Raw genomic sequence first — 23,926 nt, 5'->3', positions numbered from 1 at the left:
AGAGAGAGAGAGAGAGAGAGAGAGAGAGAGAGAGAGAGAGAGAGAGAGAATATGAATATGCAGCGAGAACTCGGAGCTGCTGTGACACGCTGCAGAACCGGGAACCTGGATTTTTCACTTTGTATTTCTCTATTATTGTCTAAATAATATTTGGTCTTTGTGGTTTAAGATTATCTGAATGTTAGCCATCGTTTCCACATGCTAGACATTAGGAAAAACACCATGACCCCTCCCGTCAAGGATGCTTTCTAGAAAACAGGTGACAGTCCCCATGGACAGTTACAAGGAAAGCTAAAGAAGGCAACAACATACTTTGTAGGTGCTGCATGTCCTGTGAAGTTGCTGAGAACTTGTTATTAGCTAAAGAACCAGAAACACGCACTAGGAGACTTCCAGTCTCTAGTCACATGAGAGAACTCCAATGATTCTGATAATGGCCTCAGCATTAACGCTGAGGAAAGGATTACCTGATGGAGGTTCACAGCGATCTTGATCTTTAGATCAAGGGGAATCAAGAAATTGTATGAATGAATGTGTCTGGCACTGTCCTTTTTTTTTTTTTTTTTTTTTTGAGGGGAGGAACACAATTCTGTTTGTGGGGTGTGCGGTGTGTGGTCCCAGACCAATGCTGGGCATCATCTCAGTCACCCTCCACCTTGCTCACTGAGGCAGGGTCTCTCGCTTGAGCCTGAAGCTCAGGCTTCAGCTAATCCAGATAAGCAGCTTCTTCCAGGAGCCCATCTCTGCCCTCTAAGGCTGAAATCACAGGCAGGTCATGAACCCCACCATGACGCAGGCGCTGGAGGTCTGGACGCTGGCTTTCATGTTTGCACAGTAACCTCTGTCCCCCTGAGCCATTCCTTATCCTGTTTGCTTTTGCTTCTGTGTCCATGTGAATTTTAATTCTGCTAGAAGAGTGGTTCTCAACCTTCCTATTGCTGTGACGCTTTAACACAGTTCCTCATGTTGTGGAGACCCCCAGCCATAAAATTAATTTTGTTGCTACTTCATAACTGTAATTTTGCTACTGTTATGAATCGTAATATAACTATCTGTCTTTCACAATGGTCTTAGGTGACCCCTGTGAGTGAGTTGTTTGACACACATACCCCAAAGGGTAGAACTGCTGAACTGGAGCATGCCGGGTTTCTCCCAGGGCTTCTCTCTTTCCTCCGTCTTCCTTCATGAAATCTTCCCTTCTGTTATGCAGCTATGCCCCTATGGCACCAAGGAATAGTTCGTACCTCTTCTGAGTACACTAAACTTATGTCTTTGAAAACATTCTGCAGCTTCTCATAAAAGGAAACACTAGTCAGAGCTAAGGAGACAGCTCAGTTGGCAAAGTGCTTGCCTCAAAAAAATGAGTACCTAGCTCAGATCCTCAGGACCTAAGCAAAAGCCAGGAGGGGCAGTGCATGTCTATAGCCCTAGCACTCAGGAGTGGAGGGTATGGAGTTCGATGGCCAACATGTCTAGTCTAATGGATAAGCTCCAGGACCAGTAAAAGACCTACCTTAAAATGTCAGGTGAAGAACAATCAGTCCTGTGTCAGTCTCTGGTCTCCACATGCACGCACCCTCCTACATGCACACATAAACATGTCCATGCACTGCATGCACACACAGTCATTAGTGCTGTTCTTTCTGGGCTATTATGTTGATGCAGCTTTTACACCCTCTCCCCCCTTCTTCATCCTGTCAGTCACCCTTGAATGGAAGTGACTTTTATTCAGGCTGCTGACAGGTGTCAAAGCCACCTTCCTCTTGTCAATGCACTGTGTTTGGAATGCAGTGTGTATGCAGTGTGTGTGCACTGTGTCTGCTGCAGAGGGCGCCTGGCCTGCTCTTTCCAGTTCTCTAGCCACACCTACAATCATGGCTTTTTGTACTGCAGCTGCACAGTGTGAAGCACTGTTTTCACTGTCCCTCCTGCCAACATGGCTGGGAAACCACAGCTGACCAGTCTGTCTTGACGGGGCATCAGGAGTTGGAGCACACACCTCCCACAAGCTCACAGAGGCTTTGCCACGCCTCAGGGCAACACCATGTTTCTCTGATGACTACAACTCAGCATCTTAGGTAGAGCAGACAGCAGTGGGAGAGAATTGCGTCTCCTCACCACCTCCCTTCACTGGTACTTTCGCTGCAGCTGCTGGTGCACGCGGAGCACAGTGTACAGATTGCCTCTGCTCAGTCTCTACAATGCAGCAGAGACAGTTACAGAGGCTCACTATGTAGCTTAGACTGCGCTCAGAATCCCCAATGTCTGCCTCTACCTCCCTCCCACATGGAGGATCAGAGGGAGGTATGTGCTACCACACCCTGAGTATCAGCGTCTTAACTACCCAGAGTAGAGTCCAAAGACTGGCTAGGCACACTAGGCCTTTGCATCTGGCCTTTGTCTGACCAACGGTGTGAGCACCCCACACCCGCAGAGGGCCGAGGCACCCTGCTGCTCCTCCTTAAGCTGCCCTTCCTCCACCACCATTCTCTTCCAAATGCCCGCCCACCCTCACTGTTCAACTCAAACATCTTCTCTCAAGTCCCCTCTCCCTCCTAAATCTCTTCTTCTGAACTCACCTGCCTGTGTCTGTTTGGCTTCGCTGTGTGCCCTCCAAAATGTATATGTTGCCAATGTGACAGTGGCAAAAAGTAGGGTCTTCAGAACTTCGGCCATTCAGGCTGCTCTCTGGTGAATGACATTAAGGCCCTTATGAAGGAGATTTCACACAGCCAGAGGATGAAGCCAGACAACTGAACCTATTAGTACCTTTAGCCTGGTTTTCTCAGTCTTGAGAACTATGAAAAAAATTTTTTTGTTCTGTACTGTTGTTAATACTTGTTTTTATTTTATTATTTATGTGTATACATGTGTGTCTTGTGAGTGTGTGCCATGCATGTATAGGGGACAGTGGAGCCAAGAGAAAGATTGTATTCCCCTACCCCATCCAGGTAAAGTTACAGGCAATCAGCAGAGTGTGGTGACACACAACTTTAATCCCAGCACTTAGGAGGCAGAAGTAGGCATATGTGAGTTCCAGGCCAGCTTGGTCTGCAGTGAGTTCCAGGACAGCCAGGGCTACACAGTGAGACCCTGTCTCTGGTAGGGCGGGGTGAGAGGAGCTTTGTGGCAGCTGTGAGCCGCCTGACCTGGGTTTGGAGACTTGGATTCAGGTCTTTGGGAAGAACAACAGGCGCTCTTAGCCACTGAGCCATCTTTCCAGCTGGCTAATTTGTGTTCTTTATCAATTATCTAGTCTCAAGCTTTATGTTATAGTCACATGAAACAAAGATATTCTATGTATGAATTACGTTTCTTGTGCTATGACCTGACAAAAAACAACTTAAGGGCAGAGTGTTTCGTTTTTATCGACGGTTCAGAAGATATAGTCCATCACAGTGGAAGAGGCCTGCAGCAGGAGCGCTCATAGCTGTGGCAAAGGGAACTTACATCTTGGTAATCAGGAAGCAGAGAGGAGGAATTCTGGAACTCAGTGGCCCTTTCCTTTTCCCTTTTTCCTTACTCCAGGACTCCAACCCATGGCATGGGACCACCCACACTCAGAGTGTGTCTTACCCCTCAATTAATCCTTTTTGGAAATGCCTACACAGATGTTCAGCATGGTATCTTACCACTGCCTTCAGCATGCCTTAGTCAAGTCAGGTGTTTGACAGTCAGACAGTTTGACAGTCTGAAATTTATCATCACGCTCTACAACGAGAGCATCAGTCCCTCAGAGGCATGATACACACTTTGTTCATCCACACGCTCTAGTACATGTAGTGTCCAAACCAAGACTCGCAAAGTAAGGCTCTCAAACAGGATTTGAAAATGCACAAGGAGGAGTTAGAGAAAGGACTGAAGGAGCTGAAGGGGTGTTCAACTCATAGGAAGAACAATAATATCAACCAATAAGACCCCTCCCCAAGAGCTCCTGGGGACTAAACCACCAACCAAAGAGTACACATGGAGGGATCCATGGCTCCAGCCGCAAATGTAGCAGAGGATGGCCTTGTTGGACATCAATGGGAGACAGGCCCTTGGTCCTGTGAAGATTCAATGCCTCAGTGTAGGGGAATGCCAGGGCAGGGAGGCAGGAGTGGGTGGGCAGGGGAGCACCCTCATAGAAGCAGGGGGAGGGGGGATGGGGTAGGGAGTTTCTGGAAGGGAAACCAGGAAAGGGGATAGCATTTTTAAATGTAAAGAAATAAAATATCCAATAAAAAAGAAAAAAAGATTAAAAGAAAGAAGGAAGGAAGGAAGGAAGGAAGGAAGGAAAGAAAGAAAGAAAGAAAGAAAGAAAGAAAAGAAAAGAAAAGAAAAGAAAAGAAAAGAAAAGAAAAGAAAAGAAAAGAAAAGAAAATGCAACAACAAAAGAATTTGGCCTTCAAGAAGGTACTGCACAGGTGCACAAGGAGTTCCAAACACTAGAAAAGAGCTACAGGCAAATGATAATTTGGACAGGTCAACCACTGATGAAATATTTTCACAAGCTGGCACTGTATAAGTACCCCCAAACCAAGGATAAAGGAAGAACAGAGGTTAAGGTTTCATGGGCTTCAAAGGTCTGATGAAAGCAAGGAAAAAAGCAAGGAAAGTCAGTTGAGGAATGAACTTCAGGAGAAATTTCTTGATGAAACAGTTCATTCCACGCAGGTGCCTTTGTAAAGATGATCTTGAGACAACCCAGACAGAGGTTAAAACCAAGATAAAGCTGGCTTTAAAAACCGTCAGGGCCTGCTCTTGCCTCCAGGAAACTCACTAGGGAGGACACAAATCCCTGCTCTCACCCCACAAGATCACATGGTAGAAAACTAACAAGAAAGACCCAAGATTCTTGGCCAGGGCCTATCGGGAAAAGAATATGATAAGGAGCCATATTTTTAAAGGTCTGTTCTTCAATGGCCAGTCACGCCCAGTGTGTACTATTCAGTTCTGGAGTGATCCAAGAGCTACCAATTAGGAAGAATATCAGTTTTTAGAGGACTTGTCATATAATCATGAGGACCCAAGTTTGAATCCCCACTACCCAAGTATAAAAACCTGGCATGGCAGCACGTGTCTATAATCCCAGGCCTCGGGGAAGGTGGAAAGAGGCAGATCCCTAGAACTTACTGGCCTGCCAACCTAGCTAAAAAGATGAGACTAAGATCCGGTGAGAGATCCTGTCTCAATAACAGAAACAAGTGGCAAATGCAAGAGGACACCTGTGTTGACCTCAGGCTTCTACATATATACTGTCACATCAGCACACACATATATACCACACAAAAAGAGTCTTTTAAAATAGTCTAGAAAATTATAGTCATTCCCTTTTTTTAAGTAATATTTAGGCTGGTGAGAGGCCCAGCAGTTAAGAGTGCTGACTGTTCTTCCGGAAGTCATGAGTTCAAATCCCAGCAACCACATGGTGGCTCACAACCATGAGAAACCATGTAATGAGAAACAAATAAAAAACCAACAGGCCAGAGTGAGCAGCCCAGAGCAAGAGGGAGAGAAGGAAGAGGGGAAAGGGGGGGCAAATGCAAATAAATAAATAAATAAATAAATGGCTGGAGAGATGGCTCAGTGGTTAAGAGCACTAACTGCTCTTCCAAAAGTCCTGAGTTCAATTCCCAGAAACCACATAGTGGCTCATAACCATCCATAATGAGATCTGATGTCATTTTCTGCAATGTCTAAAGACAGCTACAGTGTACTTATATATAATAAGTAAATAAATCTTTTAAAAAAACTTAAAAAAAGTAATATTCAAGTGGTAGTTTGGATTAAATAAATGTTGGTTTCATCTTAATCCTAATGGTTGTCTTTTATATTTTCTTACTATTTTTTATTGTTGTTGTTGTTTTGATTCTTTTTGTAAAGTTGGGAAACAAGTCCAGGGCTTTGTGCAAGCAAGACAATGTCTTACTGTTTTAAATAGAGCAAGCAAGACAATTAAGAAATAAAGATTAGCCCTAGAAACAACCAAGTTATCATGCCTTGCTTATTTTGCGTACAGGAAAGGGAGACTGAATTTAACTTAGTGTGTTTATAGGCTGACATAAGGACCCATGGGACTCTGTGACAGGACTGCTGCTTACCTGCATAGTGCCTCTGCATCCATCTGTCGGGGATTTCTGTGGTCTATGATGATGATGTCATGGAGTTTGTCCTGGAAACAGGTAAGGACAGTCTGCACCTCCTTGGTGACTGTGCACTTAAACCCAGCTTTCTCACATGCCCTGTGGAATCCATTACACTGGTTATCTTCTTTGGTAAACACTAAAAGGACCTGGAACAGAAGGGCACAAACACATTTTTAAAATCTTGATATAACTGTCATTTTTAAAGAAGCCATGGAAAACTCTTAAATGTTTAGGACACAAGTTATGAACAAAACATCTGTAAATACACATTCTTTTCTTATGTATAACTTAGGAACATTAGCATTCATTGGCCAGTCAATGCTAAAATGTCTAGGCTGGAAGTCCAAGCACTTGGAGCATACGCTTACTTCTTTTGCTGATATGCCTTAGATAGGACGCAATAAAGACTTGTCAGAATATTTGTATTTTAAAATGGAATCAAAACACAAAATTTATGTTAGCAAACAGAAAGTTAACTAAGTATGACAAGGCTGGTATTCTAGTGAAATTCCTCAGATGGGAAATGCAAGTATTTTAGTGAAATACTGTTGGGACACACCATCCTTAAATGATGTACTTAACAAGTTTTGACTCAAATGTTATGCAATGCCTCCATGTTGAAAAGTCATTCTGAATCTGAGAGATTTGAGCACGACAACATTCCAGGTGATATGGACACAGAGCCCAGGCAACCTGCGTACCATCTGAGCCAATGTTAGGCTGGTAACTGCTTGTCCTGGTGCCTAGTCTAAACCACTGGAAGCCTGGATCTGCTGCCTCTTCCCTATTCAACCAGGTCTTCCAGACAACTCGGGTTCAAAGCACCTCTGCTTTATCCCCTTCAGGGCTAGGCTCCACAGACCACAGAGGTTGTGTGGGGATGGAGCAGCCTTGCAGTCAGAGGTAGATGACAAAACTGGAAGATCTCCTTTACTTCCTTGAAAGTTTGCCCAACTGTTCAAATACCACAGATGCAAGGAACCAAGAACACATGCCTGTCAGCCCCCTTCACAAGGTTAAAATACAACAGCAGACATAGTTCATGTGCAGGGAGCTTCAAATAACTTGGCTGCATCTTATCCCTTCTTAAAGATCTCTTTATTTTTGTTTTATGGGTACAGGTGTTTCGCCTGCACGTACATATGTGCACCATATGTGTAAAAGTGCCCATAGAGTCCCAGAGGAAAGTCCCTTAGCACTGGAGTTACAGACAGTTGTAATCAACTCTGTGTGCACTTACAACTGAACCTAGGTCCTCTGCAAGAGCAGTAAGTGCTCTTAACCACTAAGCCGTCTCTCCAGTCCTCTAATGCCAACATGGGCTATATAAGACCTTAACCCCAAAACAACAAACTTGCTGTAATGGAAGAGGCTATGTTTTAACTTTTCATTTTGGAAAAATTCAAACTTACAGAAGTTATGAATGACAATGCCTTAAATATTCTTCCTCTAGATTAATCAGCCTTTGGCCTTTTGCCACTTTGGTTTTCCTTCCTTTCAATGTATGACACATGTGACTGCATGCACAATTAATCACTTCCTATTGCAACCCTAAATTTTAACCTCACTGTGTACTCCTAAGGAAAGGATGTTACCAAGTCCAAGAAATTTAACCATGATCCAGTGCTAGAATCTAAGTAGAAAAACAAATTATCTTAAATGTATCATTTTAAATATCCTCCTCATTAAAGAAAATTGAAATGTGATCATTAGAGCATAATACCTGAAGTTGGTCTTGATGAAATCTCATCGGCCCAAATTGCACATCAGCTACTGATACCTGTAAGAAAGAGATTTGCTTATATTATTCTCTCTGAACTCAATGTTACAGACAAAAGTAAAATATCTACTCTAAAATTTATACAAATATTAGCTAAGTAAGAGGAACTGCAACAACACTAGAAAATTCCCAGGAGAAATGAAAACAGGAAAGCTTCCAGTAGAACTTCCATATAAGATTATGATACAAGAGTAGATACTGAATAAACACTGAAGTCCCTATAGACCATACCCACCTTCTCCTGGAGGGTAATGAAATTACATGCAAAATGGCACATGAATAATGCAATCTAGTCATCAGAACAATGGATGTCAGTCAAAGAAGCTTCTCTGAGAAATAGTTGATTCTTTTTTTACAGAGGAGCATAACAGCCTTGGTTAATCTACTCTAAAGTATAGGAGATGCTGACATTAAACACCAGACACTAAGACACACAGCATCAGGCCTGGGAAGATAGTTCAGTTAGAAAAGTGCTTGCTGGAAGAGAATGAGGATCTGAGAGCTTCAGCAACTACATAAAAATCTGGAAGTGTCTGTAATACCAGGGAGAAGGAGACAGGCCAATCCCAGTGCTCACTGGTCAGCCAGTTTAGCTAAATCAATGTGCTCTAGGTTCATTAAGAACTATTGCTTCAAAAAACTAAGGTGGAGGACTGTGAGATGTGTCAGCAGGTGGCGGCACGTACCATGTAAGCCTGACAAACTGAATTTAATCCCTGACCCCATGTAAATGTGAAGAGAACTCTAGCTTCACGGGGCTGTCCTCTCATTTCTACAGATGGGATGTGTGATGGTACCTGCCCCCACAAACACAGGGTAGTTTGTAAGTTGTAGATTGTGAAAAAATAGGAAAGGAGAAAGAAATTATATCTGATAGCTGTCTTTTGCTAGATTGCTACAACTTTAAGACACTTAAGTACAGGTCATTGGTAGCATAGGCCTTTCATTCCAGCACTTGGAGGCAGAGGCAGGCGGATTTCTGAGTTGGAGGCCAGCCTGGTCTACAGGGTGATTTCCAGGACAGCCAGAGCTACACAGAGAAACCCTGTCTCGGAACCCAAAAGCCAGTGAGGGGTGGGGGGTTATCACTCATTACACACACAGCAAGAAACTGTATAAGTCCTTTGCTCACGGCTACAAGGCTAGGAGTGGCATGCTTGCCACTTTCCATCCTTGGTTTAGCTCCAGACCCCTAGATACAAATTCAGAGCCACTGGAAGGTTTGTGCAGTCTATGCTTTTCACAAAGAAACCTAAAAGTGGGAGAAGTTGGGGCTGAAACACACACACACACAAGCACATATATACTGTACTAATCTTCTAGAATACACACACACATACACACACACACGCACACACACACACATGCACACACACATACATTCTAAAATTTCTGTCTAGAAAGAACAAAGCCTGGCATAGAGGAAGCGATAGAGGTTCTCTGTACTGAAGAGATCCCTACCCTAAGCCCCCGGGTGATGCTGTGATTCCATATTTAGAACATCCACCCAAGAACTAGATACTTCCTATAAAGAATTCTCCGCCAACTACTCTTCTCAAGCCATAAACCAAGTACAAAGAAAATATAACAAAACATGCTTAAGTAACCCACATATAATTTTAACTATGAAAAGCTGATTGTCCTAGCTAGTTGCATGTCCATTTTAAATAAGCCAGGTCATTTGGGAAGAGATGTTCAATTAAGAAAATGCCTCCTCTAGGCAGCAAGTCTACATTAGTGATTGATGTGAGAAGGCCCAGCCCATTGTAGGTGGTACCACCTCTGGCCTGGTTGTTCTTGGTGCTATAAGAAAGCAAGCTAAGCAAGCCACGAGTGAGCAAGCCAGTAAGCAGTGCTCTTCCACATCTTCTGCACCAGTTCCTGCTCTGACTTCCCTGAATGACAGGCTTGTAAGCTGTAAAGTAAACTAAACCCTTTCCTCCCCGAGTTACCTTTGGTCATGGTGCTTATCACAGTGGTAGAAACACTAACTAGGACACCAATATTCACTAATTATGAACCACTGATTAAGTTCCTGACTCACCGTGTGATAATTTTGTTTCTCAAAAGGAATTAGAGAAATGAAGATCACTGTTGCAGACATAAGACTGAAGAATAGAGAACCTTCTGGAAAAGGGAAAGGTATGGAGCCCAGGTTCAGGAGGAGCCATCTACTGTCTTGGGACATGTCACCATGGATACCACAGTGACAATGGGCACAAATGAATGCTGAAGCCAGGACTGTCCAGAACAGTCAAATGACAGACTAGGGGAAGGTGGCAGTGTGAGAAACAGCAGAAGCCTTCTACCTAGGCAATGCTGCTCTGGCAAACCGTGTCTAGGATAACTCTTTGTTATCCTGTATAGTCAGTTTCAGTCAATTTCACTCTTAGTGCCAGCCTGCCTGACTTAGCTCCATGGCAGGCAGAGTGCACACATTTCCAGGCCGATCTGAACATTAATGTCAGGAAAGAGCACAGTCATACAGGCCTCTTCCCTCCAAATCTCAGAAACTGGTGTTCCAATCACAACTGTTGCTTATGATCACCGACTTCTGACTACCCAGGTAGCAGTAAAAATGGTTTTATGGGCAAATTTTTATCTATACACACTTATATTAAGAATCACAGGGGGCTGGAGAAGTGGCTCAGCACTTAACAGCACACAGTGTTCTTGCAGGACTAGAGTTTGGTTCCCAGCACCCATATCAGGCAGCTCACAACAGCCTGTGACTCCAGCTCCAGGGGGATCTGCTGCCCCTCGCCTCCATGGGCACCTGCACTTCCACAAGTAATACTTAATTTAAAAAAATTAAATATCACAGTAGATCTCAAACTATCAACCTAACTTTATATTTTAAGGAACTAAAAAAAATAATACATTACCAAAGCTTTCAGGAGAAAGGAAATAATAAAGATTAGTGTAGGGATAAAGTAAAATAGAGAATAGACAATAGAAGAGACCAATAAAACCAAAATGTGATTATTAGGAAAAAACCACGTTGATGAACTTTTAGTTAGACAAAGGAAAAGAGAAAAGCCTCAAATCACTATATCAGAAATGAAAGCAGAGATATTCAAATTATCTGTCAATAAAAAAGATTGTAGAAATACAATGAACAGTTATGCACCTTTATTTAATTATGGATAACCTGGATCTAACAGACAAATTTTTAGAAACACAAAATCTACTGAGAAATCACATCAATACAGAAAATCTGAATAGACAAAAATCCTAGGATTGATGGCTTCTTTGATGAATTCTACAATTTAAAGAATTAATATCAATCTTCTTCAAAGTTTCCCAAGCAACTGTAGAGATGGAGATACTTCCCATGTCATTCTATAAATGTAGTACTACCCTGACACCCAAACTCGACAGAGATACAGGAAAGCTGTACACCAATATTCCATAGGAACTGGATATAAAAATCCTCAACAAATGCTAGCAAACTCAACCCAGTAGCATATTAAAATGGTTATGTAGTTAGAATTTTGGTTTCTTTAAAAACAGACATGTTACAACAATGTGTTTTGAGTATCACCCCAGGTGTGGAATATGGGGCTGCCTTAGATTGTCCACAGCAGCTGACTATGATTTGCCTCAGGCTCTAGCAGGGACATGATTTCACCAGCTGCAGCCAGTTTCCACAAGTGTATGATATCTGAAATTCTGATGACTCTTGAGAGGGTCATACAAATGCTAGAGCCCCAAGAGGGGTGTGGCAGTGGTGGCAGCTGCAGCAGCTGTTACTGATTGCTGTTGTTGTGGTTTGTCAATAGTCATGTCCAAAGAGATGAGAAGAAGAAATTGGATATCCTGACAGCAAAGATCAAACTTTGCCTAAAGGAACTCAAATGCCCCTAATCAGAAAAGAAGTCTAATGATATCGACACCCCCTTTCTCTGCTACCCTTCTTTCTCTCCTACCTAGTGTTGTGGTGTTGGAAAGGTGGAATAAGGGTGGAGAAAGGTGGCAGAAAAGGAACCCACAAAGCAGCCCACAGTCCAGTTCCACGGTTGCCCTTGGGTAAATTGGTAGCTGCACAGCCATGAGAACCTGAGCTTGACACCGAGCATCCTCCACCAGCACTGCAGAGGCAAAGCTGGCTGAATCCCTGGTACTCACTGGTCTAGACAAACTGGTGAGCTCTGGACCAATGGAAGATCCTATCTCATAAGGTGAGGTATTACCACACAAGTCAGTCACCTGAGTTTGAGCCTCAGAACCCACATAAAGGTGGAAGGAGATAGGTAAGGTCTGCTGAACTGCTCTCTGAAGCAGTTCTTAGACAGCTAAATGCCTGCCTCCACCCATGTGCTCATGCCCACGCACAAATAGCAAGTAAAAAGCACAACAAAAAACAAAACAAACAAACAAAACCCCAAGCTAAACAGCTCCTGAAGAAAAACAATGAGATTGACCTCTGGCTTCCACATGGATGCTCACACATACACATGTATACACCACACACACACACACACACACACACACACCAATAATGATAAACCATTCATCAAATGAGAGTTAATTTTGGGATATCAGGATGATCTAATATGAAAATCAGCAAATATAGTGTAGTAACCGAGTGGAGGGAAAATACCATATGATAATCTCAACTGGTACAGAAAAAGCATCTGACAAGATTCTAAATAAACATCTTTTGGTGACAACAATGGTTATCTAGGAGCAGAAGAGAACTACTGCCATAACAAACCCACAGCAAGCACACCCAGCAGGCAGAGAAAGGAAGCAGTTCCTCTAAAGCTAGGAACAAGGAGAGAAGCCAACTTCTCCACTTCTGTCCAACAGTCACTGAAGCTCTAGACAAAACAGAGGAACAAGTGAGCCATAAAATGGGAAAGGAGGAAGCTATCTTTACTCATGGATGATACAATCTTAGGAATCCTGAGGATCCCACAAGAAAGTTGCCAGGACTAGTAAATGAATTCAGCAGCATACAAGTTATAAAAATCAAATACATCACTAGACTTAGTAACCTGAAAGGAGTGTGGAAAGGATGCACTTGGTAGAGAAGTGAAGAAAATAATATTCAGCTAGGGAGATGGCTCAGTTGGCAAATGCATTCTTTGCCAGCTTGAAGCTGTGGCAGTCAGGCAAGTGGTGTGCATTGATAACCCGAGTACAGGGTGAGGACAGAGAGAATCGGATCTCAGGGGCTCACTTGCCAACCAGTTTAACTAAAACAGTAAGCTCCAGGTTCGGGGAGACAGCATCTTTTTGTTGTTGTTGATGATGATGTTTTTAATTTACTTTTATGTCCACCCCCAAGCCAGGACTCCCTGAGGCCTCAAGTCTCTCTAGGGTTAGGGGCATCTTCTCCCACTGAGACCAGACCAAGCAGTCCTCTGCTGCATATATGTCAGGTCTTGGACCAGCGAGTGTTTGCTGCCTGCTTGGTGGTTCAGTGTCTGAGAGGACTCAGGGGTCCCGGTTAGTTGAGACTGCTGGTCTTCCCATAGGGTTACCCTTCTCCTCAGCTTCTTCCAGCCTTTCCCTAATTCAGCCACAGGGGTCCCCAACTTCAGTCCAATGGTTGGCTGTAACTATCTGCATCTGACTTTTCAGCTGCTTGTTAGACTTCTCAGAGGATATGAGAGGCTCCTGTCTGTAAGCTCACCATAGCATCAGTAATAGTGTCAGGCCTTGGAGCCTCCCCCTGAGATGAATCCCAAGATGGGCGGGTCACTGGACCTCCTTTCCCTCCTTTTTTTTGTCCTTGCAGTTCTTTTAGACAGGAACAATTGAGATGGCAACCCCATCCCTCCACTTGATGTCCTGTTTTTCCACTGGAGGTGGACTCTATAAGTTCCCTCTCCCCACTGTTGGGCATTCCATCTAAGGCTCCTCCCTTTGAGTCCTTAGAGTCTCTCACCTCCCAGGTCCCTGGTACTTTAAAAAAGAGATAGAGAAAGGCTGGGTGTAGCCGCACACACCTTTAATCAATCCCAGGACTCCGGAGTCGGGGTAGTTGAGTCATTAGGAGTTTGAAACTTTATGTGTAGGCCCACCTGGTCTACACAGTGAGTTCCTAGCCAGCCAGGGCTATACAGTGAGACTGTCTCAGAAAAAACACAATAATGAGGAGGAAAAGTAGAAAGAAGAAGAGGAGGAGGAGGAAGGTGACAGAGGCAGTACCAACTGAGACCTCCTGAATTAACACAGACACACAGACGCACACACACACTCACACACACCATGCACACATGCCACACACACACCAAAACCTTTTCACTGAATGGAAGCACATGTTTATAGATTAAAAGACAACATTACTAAGATGCCAACATTACCTAAAGCTATCAATCTACACAGTCATCAGGGTCCTTATTAAAATCTCAATGACTTCCCTTTCTTTTCTTTTTGGCAGAAAGAGAAACATACATTCTAGAACTCATATGGAAACTCAGGGGATCTGTACTAGCCAAAACAATCTTACAAATGAATGAATGACCTGCAAGAGACTTCCTAATTTCAAAACTTAATACAAACTACAGCAATCAAAGTCACATGGTGCAGGTATAGACAGACAATGAAACAAACAGAGAGACTAGAGAGAAATTTAGCACATATCCTCAAAGAATCTGTAACAAAGATGCCAAGACAACTCACCAGGGAGAGGACAGCCTTCAACAAATGATGATGCTGGGAAACTGGATGCTCTAAGGCAGATAGAAAGCTATGGAAACTGGAGTGTTACAGTTTGGAGGAAGCACCACAAGGCACCAAATGCAGGAAAGGCATGTGTTTAAGTGCAGAAACATTGTCATGAAGCAGAAATGTTTAAAGGCTGGGTGAGAAAAGTCATGTGACTCTCAGCTAAGAGTTCACAGTAGTCACCGGATGGTTAGTTCATTTTATTTTGTGTATTTTTGTGTGTGTGTGAGATCCTATCTCAGGGAAAAAATACACAAAATAAAATAAACTTACATTGTTAAGTCAAGCCAAGGGACAGGACAGAGCACAGAGGCAAATAACACCGAGCACGTGACCTACTCCAGCCGTCGGTGAGCAGCCGAGGGAGGCAAACAGACAGGTCCCTGAGGTCCAGCCCCGGCTGATGTACAAGCTAGGTCAGGAAAGCCAGGGCTACACAGAGAAACCTGGTGAGATAGCAGGCTGGAGAGGACGGACGGCTCGGTGCTTTACAGTGTGCACCGCTCTGTGGAGGACTTAGATTTGGTTCCTAGCACATCGTGGCTCACAACTGCCTTTAACTCCAATTTCAGAGAATCTGGCACCATCTTCCTACCTCTGTAGGCCCCTACATAAATGTAGCACACAAGCTCACATATATAAACATACATTAAAAAAAAAATCTTTGAAAAAGTTGGTGAGGTAACTTTTAGGAAAGAAGCCATAACTATATAGTCTCAACTTATAAAACTAACCTAACCCATTTACTAGAGTAACTTTGAAAAATAAAGAAAATAATATGTTCATTCTTTAAAAGATTTAAGACCAAATTTCAGCCACTGTAGAGTTTTAGCAGCATCACCATACAAGGTCCAAGTTTCAGCAAATCTCTGTGACCACTGAACATTTTATTTACTTATAACTAGACTGCATTTAACCTTACATCCTGTCTACAGGGAATATCCGGATCTTAGGACCTCTATGGAGCAGAGTATCAGTCCAGCCAGACAACCACACAGCTACTGACCCCTGCGCCCACCTCCTTCCCTACCATTACCACCTAGCAAAAACATTACCCCCACCAGGAAATCTGATGACATCACCCAGTGAGCAGATGTAAGTGACAGGTCCTCAGAGTAAACACCTCCCTGTCTGCTCCAGAAAAGGGAGGGGCCACTGGACTTCCTGCATCCATCCTTTTCTCACGCCTCAAAATCAAAATCAAACTGACCTAGACCTTCATGTCACAGCCCCTTTAATCTAGGTTTTGCATTCAAATTCATTTTTAAATCAATTTTAATAACTTAGCTTTTATCTTTCAGCTTCAAATGTAGCTGACATTTTTAGATTGTTTAGATAATAAGGAAACAACAGTATGTTCAAGAGTTGTGTCTTGATGGGCATGGTGGTGCATGCCTTTAATCACTGTAGCAGAGAGGAAGAGGGAGGCAGATCTCTGAGTTCAAGGGCAGCCTGGTCTATAGAGCCAGTTCCAAGACAGCCTGGGCTACACAGAGAAACCCTGTCTCTAGAAACCACTGCTAACAACAATAAAGAGTTGTGTCCTAATTTGTGTTTTATTACTCTGATCCAAACTACAAACATGCCGGCGTAGTAATGACAGCACACCTGTTTAACCCCAGCAGCACTTGGAAGTCAGAGGCAGGAGGATTTCTGAGTTCGAGGCCAGCCTGGTCTACAGAGTGTGTTCAGGAAAGGCAGGGCTACACAGAGAAACCCTGCCTCAAAAAAACAAAAATCATCACCAAAGTACTTTGTGGGAAAAGGGTTTAGTTCACCTTGCAGTTTGCAGTTGTCATGATGAAAAGTCAGGGCAGAAACTCAAGGCAGGAGCTAAAACAGACTGCAGAGGGATGCTATTGACCGGCTTGCTGTCCGTGGCTAGCTCAGCTTACTTATACAGCCCAGGACCACCTGCTCAGGGGTAGAACCACCCGGTGAGCTTGGCCCTCTCACATCGACCATCAGTCAGGAAAATGGCTAACAGATTTGCTTACATGCCAGCTTATAGAGGCATTTTCATCTTCCCAGACACAAACTTCCTTGTTTGTGTCAAGCTGACAAAATATTAGTCACAAATTAATAGTTACTGAAAATGAATGTGGTGGTACACACCTGTAACCTGAAGCATTCAGGAGGTAGGAAAATAAAGAGTTCAACGCCAGCCTTGATTACATAGTGAGTTTGAGGCCAGCCTGGGCTACATGAGGCCTTGTCTAAAAACAAAACAAAATCAGATTTTTGAGTTTAGTCTTTAAATCTTTTTAAGTATTTTTTAATTTATTAAGATTTATTGCTTCGGGGCTGGAGAGATGGCTCAGTGGTTAAGAGCACTGACTGCTCTTCCAGAGGTCCTAAGTTCAATTCCCAGCAACCACATGGTGGCTCCCAACCATCTGTAATGGGATCTGTTTCTCTCTTCTGGTGCATCTGAAGACGTGACAGTGCACTCACATACATAAAATAAATAAATAATTCTACAAAAGAGAAGAAAAGATGTATTGTTTTCAGCAGGAGCGGGGCTGTCCCTGACTCTGCTGCCTGCCTTTGGATCCCTTCCTCCTAACTGGGCTGCCTGGTCTGGCTGCAATAGGGGAAGATGTGCCCAGTCCTACAACAGCTTGATATGCCAAGGTAGGTTGACATCCATGGGAGCCCTCCCTTCCTGAAGAGAAAGGAAGGTGGGGAGTGGAAAGGAATGGACTCGGTGGAGTGGAGGGAGGAAGGGGAAGCTGTGATCAGGATGTAAAATAAATTAAGTAATTAATTAATTAAAAAAGATTTGTTTTTAAAAATTGTAAGATTCAGGGCAGCAAGATGGCTGCTTAGGTCAAATGCACACCCTGAAGGCCTGATGACCTGAGTTTAACCCTCAGGACCAGGTAACAGTAGAAAGAAAACTGAATCTACACATGTGTCCTCTGACATCCTCATGGATGCCATGACACATAACAAATACACACAGTTATAACTGAAGAATATGTGGTGGCATATGCCTTTAACCCCAGCACTTGGGAGGCAGCAGGTAGACCTCTGTGAGTTCCAAGACAGCCAGGGCCATTTAATGAGGCTGTTTCTAAATACACACACACACACACACACACACACACACACACACACTAGATTGTCAGAAAACAAAGACATATATTTTTATCCTAACAATTTAAAATATTTTTTTGACAAATGTGACTGATCAGAAATGACAAAGATTGGGTAGAGAGATGGCTTAGCAGTTAAGAGTGCTGGCTACTTGTCCAGAGGTCCTAAGTTCAATTCCCAGCAACCATATGGTGGCTCACAACCATCTATAATGAGATCCAATGCCCTTTTCTATCTGATCCTCTCTTCCGTCATTCAGGCACAAATGCAAATAGAGTGCTCATATATGTAAATAAATAAAACTTTTTAAAACAATGACAAAAATTATTATTAGTTTTGATGAACCATATCAGATGTTTTTTGATTATTTGACTGTTAATATTGGCTACATGTGACACTATGAGGCAAAGTTACTCTGTCATGAGTTGAGGACTTGAAGTAAAAAGGGAAAGCTACTAGCTAGGCATATGGCACATACCTGTAATCTCAACACTTGGGAGGCTTTGGGAGGGTTGCCTAAAGTCTGAAACCAGGGTGGACTACATAGCAAGATCATGGAGAGGAAAAGGGAGAGGGTGTAGAGGGGGAGGGGGAGAGAGGGAGGGAAGACAAAGGAAATAAGTAATTCCAATGCATTAGAAATGTCTACTCCTGCAGCCTTCTCTCCTATCCCTTGCCTGCTTCTATTTTTCCTTCTTAGCTCCCAATCACCATTGAGACAACGTGCATTTACTATGCTTCGAACATAGTACATAGCCAAGGGTAACCCTGAGCTTCTTCAGGATTCTCATACGTCTACACCCCAAGTGCTCAGATTACTGATGTTAGAGACAGAGAGAGGCTTTTGTGCACATTAGCCAAGTACAACTCATCCCCAGACTCTTACTTTGTAAGTTAAGTTCATTAACTCTACTTTAGCAATGAAGAAACTTAAGTTTAGAACAGAACAATGGGAAGCAACAATTGCAGGAACAAAACTTAATTCTATCTTCTCTTTCGTGTTCTACAGGGCAAGGACTCACTCACCTAATCTATATTCAGGTGAAATAAGATCAAGAAACTGGCGAACAGTCCTTACCTATTTGACAAATTGTAACTGAGCACTCATATTGTGTAAGGGGTTTTCCTAGATCTGGGGATCAACAGAGAATGTGGAGGATAGATAACACCTCTACAACCATGAGAGCTGTGGTGCAGAGAGCTTGGCTGCTATAATGAATGAGAGGCTGAGGAAGGCCTTCCTGGGACAGTGCTGTGGAAGTGGGGTCTGAATGACCAAGCACCAGCCAATGAAGAGTATCAGGGAGAGGACTTACGGTGAGGCACTAGAAGAAACAAGGGAAGAAGATCTCAAGATGAGGCCCTAAGTAAGCAGAGGCCATATCAAACGGAGCCTTGTAAGCCAAGAAATCTGCATTTTACTCTAAATTTCATGAAAAGTTATGGGATATTATTACAAAGCAGCAATACAGTCTGATCTATTTTTTTCATGCAATATATTGATCATATTCTTTGTCCTTCCATGGTATGGTCTAACTTAAACAAAATGAAATGAAAGCCCCTTTGGTTGTCTATGGAGAGCAGGCCATGGGAGAGCTGTCATTCTGCTGGCATCCTAGTAGGCCACATGAGTTTCCTTAGTCCTTGCCAGGTTTACCCAGAAGACAGCACAAGAACTATCCTGAGGCCCAGGACCTTCTCCCATATTGACGGCCAGACCCATTCCCAATTCCTTTTTCTTCCATTAACCTGCTGCCACTTGCCCCTCAGTCAACTTAAATGTCAAATATTTACTGCAAGCCTTGTGTGTCCTCTCACTCAAATTCAAAGAACTTCATGCTAGAGTGAAGCCATTCAGGTCCTTCCCCCAGAACCCACTGTGTTGAGCAAACAAGAGTGTTTGGATTAAATGAGTTATTGCAGGTGCTCAACTCAGTGCCTGATAATGAGTAACTGAATGCTTACAGTAAAGACGTTCTAAGAGTTTGGTTATGAAATATCATTCTTTATGCAAACATATTACAAGGCATTTTATAAACGGTATTTTCCTAGAGATACTTCTTTTATAACTCTAAGGCAATAACTTCTAATAAAAGCCATTAAGTTCTTTTTTTTTTTTTTAAGATTTATTTATTTATTATATGTAAGTACACTATAGCTATCTTCAGACACTCCAGAAGAGGGCATCAGATCTTGTTACGGATGGTTATGAGCCACCATGTGGTTGCTGGGATTTGAACTCCGAACCTTCGGAAGAACAGTCGGGTGCTCTTACCCACTGAGCCATCTCACCAGCCCAGCCATTAAGTTCTTAATGGGAAATATTATACAAAACGGAATCTCATCCTTAGATATGTTAATGTATTTGTTATTGGGGACAACTAAAGGCTTTCCAGAAATATTAGAGTAAAATCAGCTTTGAGAGTAAATTATTCTAATAAGAATAAACCCATTAATAAACACAGGAGCAGGGCTACAGAGATGGCGTAGTTAAGAGCAATTACTGTCTTACAGAGGATTTGTGTTCAGATCTCAGAAGACCACATCATGACTCACACCATTTGTCACTCCAGTTCCAGAGCCTCCAATGCCACCCCCCAACTTCATAGACACCAGGCACACACACGCTGTACACACATACAGACAGGCAAAGCACCCGTACACATAAAATAAACCTTTAAAAAGAAACACACAACAAAAAATGGGAAGTCTGGTGTAGGGTGACCAGATCCTGTGACAGTAAGAGCTGAGAACCCTGGTCCAGTAGTGGAAATGTGAGATGCAATGCCCTGAAGTGCAGCCTAAAGGCTTCCCATGGCCCCTAAAAAGTGCAAAGTGGTCACTGGCTTATGGACTTGTCAGATCAAAAAGGAGAATTTATTGAGATGGAAGATCCTGGTATTTATGGATTTCTCACAAAGGCAAACAGAACACAGCAAAAATCGATGGTCTGTGGTATTGAAGGAACATACTCCCAATCATCAATTAACAAATCAGCACCAGATGTGATAGTGCAAGTGTGTAATCCCAGCCCTTGTGAAGCTGAGACAGGAGGATTCAAGACCAACAGGAAATACACAGTGCTTTCAAGGACCCTGTCTCTGAACAACAGAAAGAATGATAAGAATAAAAACAAACAAAAAACATTCTCTGCCTCTCAGTCGTGTATATGAACCTACTGGACCGAGGGTTCTCAAGTCTTACTGTCAGGGGATCTGGTCATCCTACACCAGATGTCCCATACAGCAGTGAGCCTCATTCACAATGTTCTACAGTGGCAGGCTGCCCACCTGATCACCCTTAGCATCCTGACAGCAAAGGGAAGCCTGGGTTCTTCTAGGCTAGAGAATAAGACTCAATGAGATACAAAGCAGATTACACTGAGAATGGCAATCCACACAACAGGGTCATCTATACTCACCCCGAAGCTTCCAGAATCAGTACTGTGAAGGTTCAATGGAGAGGTCTTTCAATTCTGACCCTACTGCCTGATAAACTGTATTACTTCTAGGCAACCATGCAGCTGCTCCGTGGTTTTGAAGAAGTGATCTGGCAGACATGCAGCTCACTCTCTGATCAACAGCGCTCAGCCCAGTTCCCTGTCATGTCAGCCAATTAGTGGAAGGGGATGCAAACTATCCTTCTCACATGCCCACTCTGGCTCTAGAAGACAGAAGAAATCCTTGAGCACTGGAGGTGTCTTAGCCTTGTTCTGCTGGTTCCCCCTTGTTGCTATAGCAAACACCAGGACAAGAGCAGTTTAAGGGAGAGAGGGTTGACCCTGGCTCACAGCTCACAGTAACTGTCCAGCATGGTGGGAAGTCAGAGTGGCAGCGGCTTGAAGCAGTTGGTCACACCATGTCTTAGTTGCCGTTTCTATTGCCGTGATAAATACCATTGCCAAAAGCAACTTGAAGACAAAAGAGTTTACTTTTACCTTACAGCTCTCAGGTTATACTCCATCATGGAGGAAAATCGGGACAGGAGCTCAATACAGAAACCCGGGGGCAGGAACTGAAGCAGAAGTCACTGGGAAACGCGGCTTACTGGTTTGCTCCTTCTCAACTTGCTCTCTTATAAACCTCAGAATCACCCACACAGCGACAGCACCACCCACACAGGGCTGGGCCCCACCACACCAACCATCAGTCAAGACAATACCTTATGGAGGCATTTTGTCAGTTGAGGTTCCTTCTGTCTTCTCAGATGACCCTAGCCTGTGCCAAGCTGACAAACAAGCAAAGCAGGGTGCAATACAGCCACATCTAGAAGCCAATGACAGCACAGCCTGGGTTCAGTGTATAAGGAACCTAAAACTCTCCTTACGGAAGATATGTCTTCTCAGAGCCATTTTTTCCCTTGGTCAAATATTGTCTAGTGTTTATACATGGAAAAAATGAATATTTGTAGTCTCTAAAACTCAATACCTATTTAACAGAACAGGCAGGAAGTTTCAAATACCAACTCAAATATCCTCACTAGCAGAGCACAGTAGTCATAACTGGATGAAGAGTCTGAAAAGCATGAACTGTCAAGAGAGGTGTGCATCTCATGTGGTGCTACCACAGGCGCACCCACAACCATTCTCCAGGGCACTCTGCCCACCTCTGGGCAGGTCCTGAGGCATCAGGCAAACTCCCCTCAGTGTGTCAAAGAAAACACTTGTTAATGGCCATATTGTAAATAGTATTTTGCATTCTAACATTCTATTTATGAAGTCTTATTCTGCTGTAGAAAATAGGGTAAAATAGGCAGGCAGAAGAGCTGGCCCTGGGGTCATAAGAGCTCATCTGCTGCAGTACTCAGGAGAGTGGGCCCTGCCCCTCACCTGAGCAACACAGAGGAGCTGGCCATGAATGTGATGTTAGAGGTGAGCAGGCCTTGGCTCTCATGCCTTCTGTGCATGGCAGTGGCACAGATGAGGGAGAGATGCCCTCCTCCCCTAACCTCATCCCTTGCCACTTACAGCAGTTGGGAGAGTTGGCCCTTGAGGGTGGGAAAACTGGCCATGTCCCTCGCCTGCTGTAACACTCTGGAGAGTGGACCCGGAACCTTGCCTGGGCAGCAGATAGAGCACCCTGACTGCAGTGAGTGTGGTGTGTGTCGGGGGTGGGGGGCTTGCCAGTCAGGCTGACCAGCTCAGATTCCTCTCTGGCCTAAATCCAGGGCTTTGAATTGGCCTACTCCAAAGCCTACCCCATAGGTGAACTGCTGAAGTACATGAAGGGTCTGGTGACACAGGGTGACAACAGGCTAGCCAACAGGAGTCCTAGTGAGGTTCCAATTTTAATAGAGTAACAGAAGCCAGAGGCTTCATACCAGACCAACAAGTCATTGCAATGAACATTTGCAAACAAGGAAATGTGGACAAAAGGGGATACTGTGGGACACACTGTGACACACTACAGTTTCCACAATGAGATGTTTTTTCTCTGTTGTGGGGGGAGGTTGCAAGGATGAAGGGTGGGTACAATGGGAGGAAAAGGTGAGTGGGATTGGGGTACATGATGTAAAATTCACAAGGAACAAATGAAAAGGTTTTTAAAAAAGATAATAAATGACTCCTGGTTGAAATTTTCAATGAGAAAATGTTTAAAACTAATTATAAAAGAACACACACACACAATTCTTGTAGCTGTACTGCCAAACCATAACCCAGGAGTAGTAAACCTGTGCCTATTCACAAAAGGGAACATGCAAGAATGTCTGTCTAGGGTTATGGGTGACAGCAACAAGTTGTGGCATTTGAAGTCTATTTAGCTGGGGGTGAGGGTATGCGGGACATGTGGATCTTAAAAACAACTGCCATGTGAAAAGAGGAAAAACAATGAGATTAGTAATACAATATCATCTAATAAATTAAGAATATGTAAGCACTGGGGAAAAGGCTATGTCAGTGAATGCTGTGCAAACATGAGGAACCAAGTTTGGACCCTCAGCAGCCCTATAAAAGATTTGTGTGTGGTGGCGCACACACCTAGGACTCGGAAGGCAGGCCAGGAGGATCCTGGGGGCTTGCTGGACAGTCTATCTGGATTGGCAAACTCCAAGTTCAGTGAGAGACCCTACCTCAAAAGATAAGGTCAAGCCAGGCATGGCAGACTGTGTGTTTAATCTCAGCACCAGGGAGATGGAAGGAAGTGGATCTCTGAGTTCCAGGCCAACCTAGTCTACACTCAAAGTTCCAGGCCCACAGGCTACACAAGAGGAGAGGAGAGGAGAGGAGGGGAGGGGAGGGGAG

At 43.6% G+C, this 23,926-nt stretch overlaps 1 protein-coding gene across 1 annotated transcript in view; it reads right to left on the bottom strand.

The window, feature by feature from the left end:
• Positions 1-23,926, bottom strand: part of Pde8a (phosphodiesterase 8A) — a 115,573-nt gene that overhangs the window by 45,572 nt on the left and 46,075 nt on the right. Inside the window, exons 2-3 of the mRNA XM_029535592.1 lie at positions 7,852-7,908; positions 6,084-6,274 (exon numbers count right to left, since the gene is read on the bottom strand). Coding sequence (XP_029391452.1) covers positions 6,084-6,274; positions 7,852-7,908 — 248 coding nt within the window. The remainder of the gene's footprint in view (positions 1-6,083; positions 6,275-7,851; positions 7,909-23,926) is intronic.

The sequence above is a fragment of the Mus pahari genome, chromosome 1 (assembly GCF_900095145.1).
Source record: "Mus pahari chromosome 1, PAHARI_EIJ_v1.1, whole genome shotgun sequence".
NCBI classification, from domain to species: domain Eukaryota; kingdom Metazoa; phylum Chordata; class Mammalia; order Rodentia; family Muridae; genus Mus; species Mus pahari.
Note: the sequence above shows the minus strand (reverse complement) of the source record. Positions and strands in the feature narration are given on the sequence as shown.